Source organism: Agelaius phoeniceus, chromosome 2, assembly GCF_051311805.1.
Source record: "Agelaius phoeniceus isolate bAgePho1 chromosome 2, bAgePho1.hap1, whole genome shotgun sequence".
Classification (NCBI taxonomy): domain Eukaryota; kingdom Metazoa; phylum Chordata; class Aves; order Passeriformes; family Icteridae; genus Agelaius; species Agelaius phoeniceus.
In genome coordinates, this window is record NC_135266.1 from 75,747,521 (window position 1) to 75,766,137 (window position 18,617).

Genomic DNA, 18,617 nt, shown 5'->3' on the forward strand with positions numbered 1-18,617 from the left:
TTGCATGTTATAAAATTAAAATTGAAAGCTAAGTAGTGGAGAACTGGTCCAGACCTTGGCTGCAAGATTCATCCAAAGGATGTCATTAAGAATGTACAGTTTAATGGTCCCATAATTTGTTTCCAAAATCGCAAAGGAGTGCTAGACAAGTGTTTCAATAATCTTACCTCTGTCTCAATCTAAGTAATAGCAAGATAAAATAATAACCACAAACAGACAACTCAAACACAAAATAGTCCACATTTTATTGCAGTAAAGAAATTATACCCAATCTTAGAAGAAACAGGATTCATAATAATAACCTGCCTGTGCAGAGCAAGAAAATAACATATTGCAAAAAATTACTTTTTGAAAAAAACAAACCTTATTTCAAATGCTGTCTCCCTTGAAAATTCAGAATTTATTTTCATGCTTACATTTTCTACAAAGAGCGAAGTAATCAAAACTAACTGAGTTCTGGAAGATAATGAAGCACACCTGCAGAATTAGGCAGCAGTTAAGGCTGACAGTCTCAATTGCTGTTTTAGACATGGTTTCAATTTTGCTGAGAACCACTTATCTTTGTAGAATGTAGCATATAATCGTGTAAAGCTCCAACAAAGGCCACTCTATGCTGACTTGTATAACCATCTTTTCAACTTTTTCACAAATCATCTCCTTATTACAAATCATCTCCTTATTACAAATCATCTCCTTATTGCAGTGTCTTGGGTAGAGATGGTAAAGTTGAGCTCTTCCCCAGATGCTTCCCAGAGCACACATATAACAACCATATATACATTTTTTCTGTTGATGCACCTCTGATTTCTTGTCAAAGATGAGCATACTTGATTAACATCAGTGGACTTGATCCCATAAGATAGTAACAATCTACATCTTGTGTAAGTTTACAGACTCTGTAAAAGGCTGAGTGAACTCTCATGATCCACTTTTCAGTTACAATTTTCACACCAAATGGCACCCATCTCTTGTCACACAGTTGCTAACTGCCTTGAACCCAGTTTTACTCCCTGAAGCTCCTAATCCACTCGACCATTTTTGATGTAAGATACAAAAAGTTTTGAACAAGTCCAAACTAAAACACATCTATTCACTTTTAACCATCTTTTCACTGCAGACCAAAACTTTTGAAATTTATTTTTTGATCAGAGACTTAAGAAATACTTCTCAGAAACACTGTGTTGATATGCCACCTAGGACAACCTAGGATCTAATCTAAGACCGAAATCTGAGAACTTGAGAAACGGGAGGATGGGTCAATGCTGTTCCATAGGGGAAAAGTCTACCCAGGTGCAGCCACTGCTGGGAAAGGCTCATGTGGAGCAGAGCTTGTGTTTTTACAGCTTCTTACCCTCACAGGCATGTGGTACAGCTATGTCAAGGACACTATATAGAAAACAAAACAGATGAAAGAATGGAGCTCTGGAGAAGGAAAAGAAAGGCCCTGAGGCTTTTAGATGTAAATGGGACAGAAGAATGATGGGAGACAGCAAAGGTCAGTTCACCTACCCTGGATTGGGCCGACAGCTTGACCTAGCAAGGGAAGCTGGAGCTGTTCTCAAATGGCAGAGGGGTTCTGTGGCCATTGGCTCTGTATTCTGTGGAAATGTCAGTGTTGTGGCCTTGTTTGGGGAAAAGGCTCAATTATCTTTTTTATCAGCGAAAAGTGTGATGGTGAATTAAAAAAAAAAATTATCTTCGAACTGTGAAATAACATTAATTTATTTGTACACACTAACAACACTTATTTCAGTATGTGCCTCCACAGCACAGATATCCAGAAAAACTTACTTCTGACTTTAAGAAGAATCATTCACATTCATAAGGAGTCAGAATGTCCTGCTGGCCTTTTAGCAGCATGCTTTTAGCCAAACATTCCATAATGATCTAGCTGCTCTTTCCCACTGAGGTAAAAGCAAGTATAACAATTGTGTCCATTTGCAATGACGTAAAACAACCTGACTCAAGTGGTTCTTCAAAAGGCATTACCATCACCTAACCTAATTGCTATTAAAATTAAAAGAGATTGACCTTATTTTTCAAACACCTCAGTGTAAATTAAAAGACACAGAAAAAAATCACACCGTGAGAAACTGCAGTCTTCTAGAAAATTCTTTATGAACCACTCTAAACTAAGATTTTATTTAATGGAAAACTAACCAAAACAAACTCTTTCTAATTAGATACAGTCTTGAAAACTATCATATGTCTTGCAAGAAAACCAAGCACAATTTTCTAATTTAACAAAATTGGCTTGTCCTCTACTTACATGCAAGCACAATATTATAAATAATTTAATTAATACTTTTAAAACTCTTTCCAATGAAAGAAAATTTCTGGTTTGAGACACTGCTTTCATGCAAAAATAACTAATCTCTAATATTAAATTAATTCTCTTATTCCCAGAAATCTAGATTGGAAATTTTCCTATTCAGTTCATCCCATATTTGCAGTTTGATTCATTGGCCTAGCAAAAAAGTTGGCAACTTCAAACTGTCTGGCAAAGTTGCAACTGATGGGTCCAGTGACTGATTGGCATATACTGGACCTCTGTGGATTGCAAATTATTTATTGTAAATTGAATTTCATTTTTCTAAAAGACAAACACTCTGGAATACATGACTTAGAATTTGCATATAAGGTATTCTGTATTTTTTTAAACTTCAGATTTGAAGTTACTGAACATCTAATTTTGCCCCTGTAGAGACTGAAGGGAAGAGTCATTGCTTCACTGATTTGCAGTTTTGGAGGGGGAAAAAAAAGCAAAACATTAAAAACTATGATTAGCATGCAGGATGAGAGACTCATAGAAATGGAAAAAAAAAGTAATCAGCACTGGAAGCAGGAGAGTTTAGCAGCATGTTGAATTCAGAATTATTCAGTGGAGTTCAGAACTCCAAATGCTTGTTTAATAGTTGTAAAAATCATTCTCTCTCACAAAATTTTCTTCATCTTTGTAATATGGGATAGATTCAGTGGTTACACTACAAGTAGATTCTCCTTTTCATGGTGTACACCAGAATACAGGGTGCAGCCTAGTTGTACACAACCCCAAATTCAATGAAGATCTATGTTTAACCGTAGGACAGAAGGTAAATTATTTTTGAGCAAAGATCATTCTGTTCAGTATGTTTTCTCAAATTTAGATGGACCACATTGTATCTATGATTTCTAGAAAGAAGAGTGAGAAGTAATGGCACAGAACAGGATTTATTTTGAAAAAGAAGACAAAATACTCTAGATGCGCACTCAAGATCTACAGATCTCCAGAAACCTTCATTTGATGTTAGGACAGTAAAATGTTCTGTCATCAGACATTACAAGACTATTTGGAAAAAAGTAAATAGCTTTCTTTTTTCTTTGAGCTTCCTTCCCTGCATGACTGATGCCAATGCAAGCCTAGGAAAATTGAACTGCTGCTTGGCTTGCATCTGTTGCTGAGGAAAAAAAATACAAAAAAGAACTGTTAAAAGACAAATACTAAGTTTAATACAGGAAGCTTTAATAAACAAAGATAAGAAGTGAAAAGACTATTTGTAAGTTAATTCCCGTCCACACATGTACCTCCAAGACTAATACAGACCTTTACAGCCTGGCATTACACAAACACCAAGTGTTGTACAGCATAAGAATTTGTAGCATTTTTTTTATTCATCCATCTGAGAATAAATGAATAATTTTTGTAAGAGAAAAAGCAGTATCATAATTTAAGTTTCAGCATAAATTAGTATGGAAACACATTTTTATAAACACTTGTTCATTATAAACAACATTATTGTACAGCTGCTTTCTGTTCCTAGCCTGGATAATTACTGAAGTGTAAGAACCACAGGCAAGGAGATGCAAAAAGGCATGTTGGTTTAGGCTTCTGATTCAGAATTCCTTCAGAAAGGAAACATGTCTTCCTTAGAATTCCAATGAAGTGTCATGAAAATCAGGTTGTCAGCTTAAATAGAGAAAGATACATTTTATTTACATATGTGCACTTATTCATGTACTTCAAATTAAACAGGATAACAGCGTAAGAACTTTGTCAAGTTTCTTTTTCTTATACACAGTCTTATCTTGAATGTGAACTCTGTCTCACTGGACCCTCCTGCTTTGAACAGAAATTGTCCCAATATGCAGAATCCTCAGGTGCTACAGGAATACCAGATGCAACTAAGTCTTCAAAAGTCAATAATGTAAATTGTGGTTGGTTAGGCTCCATGGAATGGACCTAAAGAAAAAACATATTAGCACAACATGAATCAATAAATATCAATTTTCTTCCTGTAAAATTTTCTGTCACATTTAAACTACACATTGCTAATTGAAGAAGAAAGAAGACAGTCTATATTTGAGACTAATGTCACTTCACCTCATTTAGGCTATGCAGTCACTATTAGAAGCACGTAACAGGCCACACAGAAAAACTGAGCTTTTCGTTGAAACACAGTTCACAAAACTGATGGAATAAGGGCTACAGAATGCTGCAAGTATGACAGAATGACTATTTAAGTCCAGTAAAGAGAAAGACCACCATCAAACAAATTGTACTTCATTCTTCAGCAGATAAGGTTATTTGAGTCAATTGTGTGAGGATTTATTCCACTAGGTGTACCTATTTGTACTCATTTTAATACAGTAGTCACTGATGTTTTGCATGCTTCTCTCAGACTCAAGTGCTACTTAAAAACTGAAGTGGTCACAATCAACCTGCAATTCCCCGTGTTAAAACCAATTAAATGTGGACTGAGATATTAGAGATGATGGTGTCACAGTCTCCAAGTTAGGTTCATCACTCCAAGAAAAAGAAAATCACATTTCAAAGAAGAAAAAGATTTCAGTTTTTCTTTTTTTTTTTTTTTTTTTTTTTTTTTTTGAGCACACTACTGTGCACCCTGCTGTATGCCATCTCCAAATGTAATTGTTTGGAGACAGCAGGGCAGATAGTACAGCCTGCATGAATCAAACGTAAATATAGCTGATTCTTCTAAATAGGCATTTGCTGGAGCGACCTATTCTTAATGTTTAATATTTCATAAAATTCAGTAGGGCTCCTCTGCAGTGGTGCTACTCAGTACATCAGACAAACTGACTCATTTTTGATGAGCTTGTCAGAGTCTCTCTGTGTGGCACTACAGCCCTCTGGTGTAGCAGCCACTCCTCCCAGTTTGGTGTCACCAGCAAACCTGCTGAGGGTGCACTGCACCATCATCCAGTTGATTAGTGAAGATGTGACACGGGACTGGACCAGTACTGACCCCTGGGGCACAGCAGTGGTAACTGGCCTCCAACCAGACCTTGTATCTCTATCACCACACCCTGGGCTCAAACATTCAGCCAGTTTCCAATATACATCACTGTTTGCTTACCCAGCTCTCAGCATTTTTCTAGGAGGATCTTATGAGAGACAGTGCCAGAGACAGAAGGTACTGTGAAATACAGGTAGACAATTACCCACTGCTCTAACCTCAGCTACCAGGCCAGTCATTTCATGACACAAATTTACCAAGTTGGTAGAGCATGATTTTCTCTTGGCAAAGCTAGGCTGACCACTCTTGGTGATTTCTTTGTCATTGGCTGTGCCTGGAAATGGTGCTCAGGACTAGCTGTTCTACCACCTTTCCAGCAGTCATGGTGAAGCTGTCAGACCTGTAATTGCCTGGGTCCTACTTCTCCTATGCTTTCTTCCAGTCTTCGGGCACTTCTCCCAGTCCCCGTGATATTTGGGGACTCAATAATCTTTGGATTATTGAGAGGGGCCTTGCAATGCCAGCTGTATCCCATAAATATTACTGACTTACATTCATCCAGTTTGCTCAAGCATTCCCTGGCCTAATCCTCTTCCTCCAAGGGCACATCTTCCTTGCTCCTTCCTCTTTCATCCCTGCAACCTGGGATTCCTGACATCCAGTCTTGCTAACAAATACTGATGCAAAAGGGGCATTCAGCACCTCAGCCTCTTTCAACATTAGGCTTGTTGAGTAAAACCCTTCCCTCTGGCTTCTTTGCACGTACAGAAGTGCTCCTTGTTGCTTTGAACATCCTGGTCAGATTAAATTCTATTTGAGCTTTTGTTGTGTTGTGTCTGTATAAGATGGACTGTTCTGTTCCCCCTATCATGCAATGGTTCTGCCCTAGTTCTCCCTTCCCTCCCTTGTGCTGCCAGTTATCCCAACTCCTCCCCAATTGCCTTGGAGATCAATGTACCTTTTCTCAAATCCCTCCCCAGTGCCCTGTCCATCACTTGGTGCTCACACCCTTTTCTCTAGAACTCTCTAGAAACTTCCAGCTAGAGCATCGAGTGATTGATTCAGGGGCCAGGGCCCCACCCTCAAGTTATCCCCATTGGTGTTCTCCGTAAGTCAATCTTTTGTATCCCACTCCCTTCTGGAACCCTATTTGTCCAAGGACTGACTCCTCCCCTGTGTCCCTCCCTCCTTGTAAGCTGTTGCAACTCCTCCCTCGCTCTCTTTGGTTGTCAATCCCCAGGGACCCAATAAACCTGGATTCACCACAGCTGGAGAGCGCTCTCTTATTTCTGCTGACTGTAGCCATAAGCCAAGCCATGTCCTACCACAAGGCAGTGCTGCTGTCATAGCACAGAGTGTTTGCCTCAGGTGCTGTCCTGAACCACAGAGATTGGGATAGTGCCCCACTACTGCTAGTGGTGCTGGATAGCTAGCTGGGATGTCCAAGAAGGACAATCTTTCTCCAGCTGGACTGCTTCAAGGTTTAGCTTTTTAAACTTCATCCCTGGATGCTCAGATATTTCTGTATTCTTCTCATGTTACCCACTCTTGCTCCCACCCTCTGTATGCTTCTCTTTCTATGTCCAAGTTTGGCTAGGACATCCATGCAGATGTTTGGCCTGTTGGCCAAGTTTGGCCTGTTCATCCATGCAGACCTCCTGGCCTTTTTGCCTGACTTCATATGCAATGAGATGGAACTGTCTTGAGAGTGGAGATGATCTTTGAATCAAAAGCAGCTTTCTTGGCCTTGGCTTTCCTCTGAGGCCCTATCCCACAGGACCACTCTTTCTCCTTTGAGGAGGAGAAAGTTTGGTGTCCTCATGTTAAGGGTTGTGAGTCCTCCTCACTGCTAGGATCCTGAATTCCACCATCTCATGCTGTTGGAACCCTGCAGCCACAGACAGATCTGTGACTCATCGTGTTTATTCCTCATCCTGAGTGCACTGGTGTACAGGCACTTCAGAGGCATACCAGCACATTGAGTTTCAGCAGAAGATTTGGGGAATTTGTTCAAAATTGTGCCATCTAGACCTTCCTTCCTTACATCCAAGTGCTGGAGGTGACTTGGTCCAAGGTCAGTTTTGAGGATTTTGTTATCCCTTTCTGTCACATCAGTGAAGGTAGGTCAGTAAATAGGCAAAAAGCAAAAATTCTCCACGTCAGTATTTGAGCAATAGGCTAGTATTAAGAATAAATGCAGAGACAACAAAATGGTTTGTGCTTGTTGTAACAATACAGAAGAACTCTTAGCTGTCAATGCAGACTGAAAGTGAAAAAGATTGAGCTGCCTCTCACTTTACGTGCTTACACAAGTGACATGGTGTTGAGACATTTCTGCTCATCTGACATTCTGTAGATGAGGTAAAGCTGCAGGAGTGGTGCCTAGAGCCATGCAAGTGACATGACAGATGCATACCAAATATGAACCAAGCCTCTGAGCTAAGTAGTTGTTAAGAGATGTAGTCTGAACCACAGCACATGCTTGTCTGAAGGAAGCGTGTCCTGACAGAATGCATCACAACTCTTGTGAAGTACAGCAAGAGATAGACAAAAGACGCTTTATATCCTACACAGGATTTATAAAGAATTTTAAACTCAGTCATCTTTTATTGAGACTAGCCTCAGATAAATGTCTAGATCTAGGTTAAGAGCACAGATAAACATTCTGCTTCCTCATGCATATAGCAGTCACTAGTATTTTGGTAAGACTCTTGACACTATAGATTTTTAATTACAGTACATTGACATAACAATTGGCCTTTCCTGGGAATTGTAGGCACATGCCATCATTTTGTGAAGAAAGCTGAAAATAGATGTTCTGCAAGAAGGCCATAATGAATTACTCCTGTGATTGCAGAGAGGGAACAGACACAAACACTGGCATCCTAAAACAACTGGGTAACATTTACACACACGTTAAGCTAGAATCAACAACTTTTTCTTTCAACACATCTAGCAATAAATAGAATAATTTTTATGGTTCTTTTAAAAAGAGAGAAGGTAATGTTCATTTCCTCATGTTCCTGTTAGAAAGAGGCCTAAAGAGGCACAATGCAACAGTACATCAATTTTCACTTAATTCCCTTACTGGGGAGTCGCAGAATGCGCTCTTGTTCTGCTTAAAATGACTTTCCTTTATCAAACTGAAATAATGAAATTTAGGCCATCATAAATTTAGTCAGTAGACAAGTAAGCCTTTGAGACTCTTGATTCAAAGACTTTTCATCATAACCTTTGATATCAGGATTATTTTTTCTATGGTATGTTTAAGCTAAGTCACCATGATGGTGAAAGTCAATACTTTAAAATCCTGGATTCCTGTAGAATACTTGGGTAATTAACTTAAGTATGTCCTGCCAAAAAAAATGCACATAATTTCTTAAAAAATATTTGTCCACAGGATTTATCACATTAAATCCTCAAAGGTAGTTTAACACCTCTTTTTCTCTATCTAACCAATACTAGTTAAAAGGTCTGCATCCCTTTGCTATCCATGAACATAGACTTTGCTACCATGATAGACAGTGTTCGTTACCACTTCCATGCTTTTATCCATTCCTATACTAATTTTCTTTTTTCTTTCTAGTTCCTGGTAGAATCTTTGTATCTAAATAACAGAAAACAACTAACTAATTTTCTTGTGAGCAACTAGAACAACAGAGAAAATCTGGCAATTTGTCACACTCTCATTTGCTGACTGTCTGGCTGTTTTGGCTACAACTTGCCAATCTGCCTGTCCCTTAAATTTGACTTTTATTGCTATTTTCAGGACTGAGGTCTTTTTTAAATTACACTGAAAATAATGAAAAGCTTTTAAGTAGCTTTTCTCTTTCTCTCTACAGAGACACCACATGGAATAAAGACTAACACTGCTGTTCTTCCCATCTGTTGGTTGTTGCTGCTTGTCTCAAGGGTTATCTTGTCATAATGGTGTTTGAGCGATGGATCTGCTCTGGGATACACACACTGACAGTCCCCCACTATAATCAAATTGGTGAGGTGTCAGCAAGTTTAGCAGTCCAGATTGGTTCACTGTTTCCATTTCCCTCTGTGAAAACCATCTTTCCCACATGAGTACTAGCAGGCTGTGACAAAAATCACTTAATCTTCTCTTGAATGAACACATTAAATACATGCATTACAGACTTGACATTATCTGTTGCTATCCCCTGAAACTATTTCTCCTTCACAGACCTTTCCTGAAATAGGCACAACAGAACTAGAGGAAACACTTCAGTAACACTGCTTGGTTCTGGTTAATACTATGCCTAAGATAAGCCTTCTTCTTGGCCCTGTATATGAGATGACACACTTTTAGCTACAGCCTAAGTTTATATTCAAGTGATCACCAAGAGGTGGAACTACTTCACAATTCCTTACATCAGAATCCTTCTGTGCAAATCCCTCCTGTTTCCCAAGTGCCACTGCAACATGATGATTGTCATCCAAGCGGGTTTCCTAGTAAAGATGAAGAATGGCAATGTAAATGCATTTTCTTTACTCTGTTTCCGGAGTACAGACTATATAAGTGTTTAGAGTATGGTTCAGAACAATAGCACAAGATCATTTAAAATACTTTAAAATAATGACATTCAAAAAGCAATAGTACTTTTTAGCAGTTTTCCTAGAGTTCAATGATGCAGACACATTAAATGTTCACAGGGCTGAGGACAGATTACTATAGGTTACCATCATCTTATCCATTTGTAAATATTTATATTCAAGTTTGTGACCTAAGCATTCCTTTACCACTCCCTTCTAAGTCCCAAACCATATAACCCATCTTAGTTATCCTTTTCCAGGGAGATGAACTGTGAACCTCAAGAAGGTATTCTGAAAAACAGTGATGTCAGTGTAAACTTAAACCAATGACTCTTTCCCTCTTGGCTTCAGACAGCATGTAAGAGCACAACTTTGAATTCCTGACATAGTCTGTGTATTGCTATGTGTAAATACTAATCAACAATTTTTAGATGTATAACTATATATTTAGTAATGTAGTGTTTTATCTATTTAATAGTTTGGTTTGAAAGTGTTTTCTTCTAGAAAGACTAAAAATTTATCCTAAACAATTTCAGGAAAAAGAACCCCAAAGACATTTACTGTTTCTGAATAATGCTTATTCTATAGCCAAGCCATAATTCCATTGACTTTAAAAAATATATATAGATCTAAGGGAGACAAAATAAAATTTTCCCTGCTTATTTATTCAAAAGTTTTCATGCAATTTCTGCACACTTTCTAAACTAGAAATCAAGAATAACAAGAATTTTACCTAGGAAGGTGACAGATTTTGATATTGCCATTAATCTGAAAATTAGAAAGTCATTGGGATATTCTCCTGGGACTTAAGACTGAATCTCCAATTTTGGCTTCCTTGGAAAATATTTTAACTGTGCTATATTATAATATAAAGAAAGCACCATGATTTTCTCCTATTTCCTCTGACAGGTTGTTGGTTGCCTTATTTTTCTCCCCTTTTAATCTAAGCAAAATGTCTTTTAGAAGAATGGTGTCAGTGGGCATCAGGCTTTTCTACAGTTCATCTACTATGCAGAATTTTCAAAGGCTTCAGTTGCCAGGATACCATTCCTGTGATTCCAAAACAGCCCTGTGCATATATATATACATATATATATATATATATATAAAAACATATATATGTATATTGAAAAAAGCCCAGCTGCTTAGCTCAAACCTACTCAGCCCAGCCCAGCCAAGGCAGCAGCTGCTCCAGTCATGTGTAGCACCAGGACAACTGTAAGGTTGGTGGACGTGTCTGGCAAACACAGTGCCTTGGCTGAGAGGTGCTGGTGAGGAAATAGAATTGTGCTTTTACTTTGATCTCTTCAGCACCAAAACTGTGCCCATTTGACAGCTTTAGCAGTGAACTTTAGAAACCTCACCTACTTAAAAAAAACCGCCATCAAGCCTGTGCTGTCATACCTTTCTGCAAAGTGCTAGTAAGAAAATGAATATTTCAATTCTGTCTAGATTAAGAAAAATATTTCATATAAGAAAAGCTAATAAACCTACAGAATAAGCAGTACTTTATATGACTGCAAGAGCTATTAATGTACTTCCTATGGGGTGTTTTACTGGCTTTTCCACTCCTTTACTAGGATACAAAACTGCAAGTAAGTCAAGCATAAAGAATGCTATCTCAGAGGTAACACTTGTAGTCAGTGTGTACATTTCTGTAACTTCCTCAAAAATAAGAAAGACTCTGAATACTAGATGCTTGATCAGGTGTTGCTAAACCATTTCTATAGTTCTGGGGTGGCAGTGTTTTGTGTTCTTCTAGATGGAAAAATTACTGTATCCTCTTTTTAATTGCTTCATTTTCCACCCTTCTTCATTTTTTTGCACGTCCAAGAGGTCAAAGACAGATCAGAACAGAGGGCACAGTACAGCACATTCAGCAGTGGCTTACACCTGTAATCAGAAATCTGCAAACAGCTTTAAGCACAGAATTTTCTTTTTATCAGCTAAGAGGTCAACTTATATTACTTCTTGTTTGTTCAACTAAAAACCTATTATAGATGCTATTTCACATATTGTTAGCAAAATAATGGTGTTTTCAGTTCAAAGCTGCCTTTAACAGGCAGTGATTGTTTAGAAAGACCTTCCCTGCAGAGACCCTGCCCAATGAACAGTAAATGAAAAAGGTTCCATTTCATTTATTTCATGTATCATCTGTGGTCTCAAGAGAGTTTTCAGCATCTTACAATAAAACATAAACTATGCCCTTCATCTATCTTTGCTGTTTCAGAGCAATGTAAATCCAGATGAAATACAGAAAGGAACATCCTTCCTGGCCTTTACTAGTGGCCAGCAAAAACCTTAAGCAATGGAATGAAACATACTGAAACTATAAAAAACAGTGGATCAGCTTGTTTCCCTGGAGATATTGCTATACCAGCTTATAAAATTAGTATCTTAAATGGAAATAGATAATTAACAAAAAGAGGACAATCCTATAGAATTCCTTCAGGGTAGAGAGATTGTTCTGTTAAGATTCCTCTCTATAAACCAGAAGTCATATAATGGACCAAAATTTGTTTTTGTCTGCACAGAACAAAAGTGTTACTAGAGCACACAGAGATTTACAATGATCTCATTTCAAAGACTTGGCAGAATGATGTGTCTGGAATTCAAATCATTATGAATTCACTCAACAACAGACAGCTTATGATGCATCTGTACCTTCCCAGCCAGTAGAACTGATTGATGAGTGAATGCAGTTGGATTAGCTAGTCTTAGAAATGAAAGTTTCTATTCTTATTTATTCCTGACAATGCAACAGGATTAACTTCTCTTACTGAGGGTGAAAGATGCCAACTACAGTTGCACACCAGCAATTACTAAATATGTTTCAAATTGACCCAGGTAATCTCTCTTTGAAATTCATATTCTGGAAGTAATTTATTTGCATATAAACAAATCAAGCAAATATTTGTTGTGAAAAAATGCAAAATGTTATCTGTGCAACAGCAGTCCCAACAGGTGATTCTTAATCCCCGAGCAAAGTTTAGGATAAATCATGTGCTTCCTGTATGAAATAATTGTATCCAAAATTGAGGTACGTTCAAAAATAAGTGTTATGTCTCATTTAAGATTCTTCTTTAACATCGATTCCAGTAAGTACTATCCAGTTATTCTTCCTGATCAATTGTACACAACTGGGACTAATAAGGAAAGGGTCACGAATATATTTAACATTTTGCAAATCACTAACTAGGAATTTATTTTTCATAATCTTATATAATGGCTTACATTGGAAGGGACCTCAAAGATCATCTCATTCCAACACCCCTGCCTTGGACAGGGATACTTTCCACTAGACCACGTCACTCAGGGCCCCATCCAATCTAGCCTTACACACTTCCAGGGATGGGACATCCATAAGTTCTCTGGGAAACCTTTTCCTGTGCCAATATATTTTTTCATATTTAAGATCTGCTACAAATTTGTCTATCTTATAAACTTGCATTGATCTCTTTAAATTATAGAACTTGTCATAGCTGTTTTCAATCAACTTCTTCTGTTTTTACTAGAATTAACTATTACTTCATTCTTGTCATAGTGGTAGGCAGCTCATACCACACAGCAGGGTACTATGAGAAACTGGAGTCCTTGACTTTGTTTCCATGTGTTAACAGCACTACTCTCATCCTGAATTCAAAACACAGCACTACACCAGCTACTAAGAAGAAAATTAACTGTACCAGAGATAAAACTAGTACAATTTTCCAAGTTTATTTTCTTCAAAGGAAGTAAACGGAGCATACAGAATTACCCATAATAATCATCATCATCACCATCATCACAATGACTTCATCCTAAATCAACACCCTGACAAAATACTGTTATCACTCTCCACTGGGCTAGCTGTCCTTTGTTAAGCAATAGCTAAAGTCACCTTTTTAAAATGAGGAAAGCATGTATTGTCTATATGAATAAAGCATATTTAACACGTATAGCAGACATATCTTAAAATGAAATTGATGCTTTTAAACAAAGCTTTTTTTCCTCCAACTCCTTCCAAAACAGCTGAAGGGAATCTGCGTAGCAATCTCTAGAGTAATATACAAAACCAAGACCCTCAAGCTAAATCCTTCCATCAAGACCAAACAAAAAGAGCCTATTTCTGATCAACCGCCTTCCATTGAAGCCAAAAAATGCGGGGTGTGAAAGAGGGCAAAGATACTTCTAGCAAAACTAAGCCCTTGGTGAAAGGACCACACACAGTCAACTATTAACTACATAGTAGTTAATTTGGTATTTACAATGAAATAAGAGAAACCTTTCTGCACTGTTCACAGAAAATTCTATCTCCAATTTGAATTGGCTTTACTCTGACTGTGAACAGTTACAGGGTGTCTAAATAGTGTCAACTTTGATTTGTTCTGATTCATTAGTATTTCTCTTGACCTTTTAGTCATGACAAGTATAAGGTGGAGGATCTTTTCTTGGTCTTTATGAATTTAAAGTTATCTTTTTCATATTACATGGTACTTTCTGAAGGAGATTTCAGAATATTTTGTGTAACTTAATTGGATAAAATCCCCTTTATTTCTCCCTTCCATTTTTAGTAAATTAGCTTCTCTTTAAAGAGAAGCTTTAAAATCTTTCTCTTAAAAACTGAAATGAATCAATCAAAAATATGTGATAACTGAATTTTAAAGAGTCTTGCTCTCTTTGATCATTTCCTTTCACTAAGATTTAGGCAGTTCTGGAATGTAGAAGTGAGGTCATTATATTTTTTTATTTGATAGAAAAAGCTCCCTAAAGTAAAACTGGCACAACAGGGAACCTAAGGAAAAGACTGTATCAGTAATATGTAGTCTTACAAGTGACACTTTCAGATTTCTCAAAATTAGTGTTTTCAACTAAAAGGTTATTTCAAAAGTGATGAGACAGAAAATGACTGTTCTAAGTACGAAAACGGACACAAAATTGAAAGAAAACTTGGGAAGAGACAAAAAAGTAAAGCTATGCTTAATTTTTGGCTCTCCAGAGCTTGGTAACTGAAAAGCATTTTATTTATTTAATTTTAATGAATGTTGATATTTAAATGAAATTATATCCCAATTGAGCTTGTATTTAAAGGAAACTTGATATTAAGCCCTTTCTTTGAAATACAAGAATCTGCCTCATTATAATACTGTACTTTTGGGAAGCAGGTGGGCAAGCTTGGAAGTGGAGACATCCCTCAGACAAAAACTGCATGAATGTTCTAGCAGTAATAACTAAGTAGTAGGAAAAAATCCAAATAATTAGAAAGCATTTAAGTATTACAGGGAGCTATCTGCATCATCGTCTACAGGCTGTTTCTGTCAATGAACCATAGGCACATTGAACACCAAAATTAGGAGTTCCAGAATTCAGTGAAGACAGGCAGATGTTCCCTTGGCCATGGGACACTGCAGGAACACAGAAAGCATTCTGGTACAAGACCTACCACAGGCTTTCCCAATAACTTCCTTTGCCAGTGTAATTCCAGCTAGTGAATTCCATGACATACTAATATTGTTGTACTATATAGGAATTGAGTAAGGGGACTGATTTAGTATGCGTAGACTTGTAACACAAAACCAAAAACGGACAGGAGTGCTCAATGAAGGAATGAACTGTGAAGAAAAAACTTATATTCTGAAATTAAACATTACTGGAACATTCATTCTTTCAGACCACATGCACAGGGTACATGTAGTTTGTATACTAAGGAAAATAAACATACAGCAGAAAGTAGTCATTCAGACAGCTCTATTGGAACAGCTGTCTCCAACAATATAGGTATTTTCAAAATGCAAATATGTATTTGAAACTGAATAATCTTACTGAAAAGTGCACTTGACAGTTTGTGCCATTTTTTGCTTTGTTTAAAGGGGTTGAATAAACATGCCTCTGGGGTGTAGAGATATGGGATTGTCATTTATTTTGTTTTTAAAGCTTGTTTTAGGTAATTAAATAATTTGAGAACATTATGAATCAGAATCATCTCAGCTGGAAAACACCTTCAATGCCAGCAAGCCCAACTGTTAACCCAGCACTGCCAGGTCCATCAGTAAACATGTCCCTATCTGTTTTTTCCCTATGCATCCTTTAAGCTACCCGAGATGATACTGATAGTTTCTTACCAAATCTGAAAGGACAGATGTTTTAGTGATAAGCCCCAGTAACTCTGAAGGAGGAAAACAAAAGCCTAAACTCTAAGACTCAGTTAGACTATTGAGACCAACAATTCTACATCTTCTGATGAAGAACTTTAGAATCTTAGACCTGTTCAAGAAATCAGGCTGGAATATATTTCTGTGAACTTCCTGCATAGGAATGTCCTTCCCAGAGTGCAGGAAGTATATTCCAGACACAGAAAAAAACAAAAAGGCATTATGACTAATCCATCTATGGGGCGTCTTTGCAATCTTAAAAAAATCTTTAAAATGCTGCAGATTTATATTTTAAGTTTTGATTAATATAAGCTCAATGGGGCTCTACAGAGGAAAGAGGCAAAGCTGCAATTAAAAAAAACCCAAACAAACATGCAACAAACATGCAATGCAATGATAAGGAGTTGAGACTGCTTATCACTAGTGAAAACATTTTCTTTACCTCAAATGTCCACTCCTCTTCTTCTTCTCCATCCAGAAACATCTTTGTCTCCTTAGACACCTTTCCTATTTCCAGTTGCAATGGAGACACATTAAATTCAATTCTTTGCAAGTTGAAGCCAATTCCAACTCCAATGGCCTTTAAGAAGCTTTCTTTTAAGGCCTAAAAGACAAAAATGTATTTTATTTATACTGGCTACAAGCTGTTTTTTAAACTGCTATTTACTGCTCTATAAACATTACTTCTGAGCACACATTGCAGATAAAATAAATTTAAGACTTACACTACTGTAAATGTGAGGGTAGACTGATGAAATTATCAAGAGAAAAAGTTATCAGTATAGTTTATACCCATCCTAACCTGCTGCATTAAAATAAATATGCAACTGAAATTATTCAGTGGCGCATAGAGATATAAATGCTTTATCTTGTTTTGGCTATGTGTTTAAAACTACTAATAAATCCCATTGGAAATGTCAGCTGTACCGTGGTTCTCAAAGTTATTCAGATATTAAAATAATCACTGAAATATAAAGTCCACAAATGTCTTCACATGAAATGGTATCAGGTAGCACCAGGGGAGTTTAGACTGGATAATAGGAGAAACTTCTTCATCAAATGGCATTTCAAGCACTGGAACAAGCTGCCCAGGGAAGTGATTGAGTGACTGAAATTCTTTAAAATATGGGTAGAGGTGGTGCTTAGGGACATAGTTTAGTGGTGGATTTGATGATCTTAGATGTCTTTTCCAACCTAAACCATTCTACGATTCTAAGCAAATACAAAAAGATTACATTTTTACTATAATGAAAATAAAAAATTACATCAGAAAAGAATGTGAATATTTGCAGACATTGAATAGGAAAAGTAGTATTACCCAGTGCCGATAAAACATATCCAGCTGCATCCATTCATTACTCATGGACTTGATTACATCCCACTCTGTTTCAGTAAACTGTCGCTTCATTATGTGAAAGAAATTTGGAATTGAGCTACTACCTATAAATCAGACAGAGATATTTACAGAAATTTTAACAGAGTAGTAATAATAAGCAAATGAATTACCTCACATTATTGCTCTAGAAAAAACTCATGAGGAAAAAAAGATTATGAACCAACTCTGCTCCACAATTTGAATTTATACAGCCTCAAAGCAGTGAGCTGATGCTTGCACAGGATGTAGTATTTCCAGGATTCTCTAAAAGGCAAAGTATTCAACCAATGATAATTTTATAAAAACAAAAAATTTATATTCAGCTACAAAAGTAGGATATATAGTCTCTGGCACCTGACAGCTTGATCCAGTAACATTTTATAAAATAGCATGCTGTTTGTCAAAATTTATCAAACTATTCTGCCTCCCACCCTTGGATGCTGAGATACAGAAGAAACACTTTTTTTAAGCACTTGTAACAGCACAGTCTTCCGAATTTATCACACACATTAAGCTATTTGGATTGGATTTATTCTGGAAGAAAATAGGGCTAGAGAGGTGTCCATAATAACAGTAAGAAATATACCAATGGAAAAAAAAATCCTCTAAAAAATCCAGCCTTAAACTACCAAACCTTCAAGTCCTTAGATTAAATTCAAGCTACCTCTAAAAATAATCATAGCTGAGTGGCACTGCAGCAGCTCTTTGGGGGCTACACCACTTTTCCCTACTAGTCTAAATTTGCCTTCTGGAAAACACTACAGTGGGCAGTTATATTGATCAATGGCATTTCTATAGTACATTGAAATCTGTGAATCTTGTTACAAGCTTGACTACCCAGAGCCTGTGTTAATCAGTATCCCATGCAAGCATCCAAGTCCAACTGGACTTACAGGTGGCTAAAGAGACAATGGCAGAAAACAATCTCTTTTCTCTAGTAGGGATAATAAAAGTCTGGGTAGAGACAATTCCAGATATTGAGACAAGTTCTTTGATAGGTTACTCAATGTTCTTACTAAAAATATAACGTTAGTCATATATAATCCACAACATTTTCCCCCTCCCAATACCACACTACTCTGAAGAACTCACTCACTAAATAATTGCTTGAGATGCAGATTCTAACTAGTTGTGCCAGTAATTTTTTTGAGTTGACTGGGCAAGGAACTTTCCTTTTCTGTGCTTATGTTCCCCATCCTCAACCATGGGTAAAGGCATCAAGCCTTCTCTATAAAGTGATTGTCTTCTACAGCTATCTAAGCAGTAAATTAAAACAAGTACTGGCAGCAGTAATAACTGATCTGAACAAACCACTGTAACACTAAAGCACTC

The 18,617-nt window shown here is 37.1% G+C and overlaps 1 protein-coding gene across 4 annotated transcripts in view; it reads right to left on the reverse strand.

Moving 5' to 3' along the window:
- Window positions 1-221: 221 nt before the first annotated feature.
- Window positions 222-18,617, reverse strand: part of AASDHPPT (aminoadipate-semialdehyde dehydrogenase-phosphopantetheinyl transferase) — a 31,881-nt gene continuing 13,485 nt past the window's right edge. For 3 of the 4 annotated variants that reach the window (XM_054655132.2, XM_054655129.2, XM_054655131.2), the window contains exons 3-6: window positions 17,229-17,350; window positions 16,353-16,514; window positions 9,618-9,695; window positions 222-4,219 (exon numbers count right to left, since the gene is read on the reverse strand). In XM_054655132.2, coding sequence (XP_054511107.2) covers window positions 4,061-4,219; window positions 9,618-9,695; window positions 16,353-16,514; window positions 17,229-17,350 — 521 coding nt within the window. In that variant the 3' untranslated portion in view covers window positions 222-4,060. The remainder of the gene's footprint in view (window positions 4,220-9,617; window positions 9,696-16,352; window positions 16,515-17,228; window positions 17,351-18,617) is intronic. The other variant, XM_077173945.1, reaches the window with a different exon arrangement.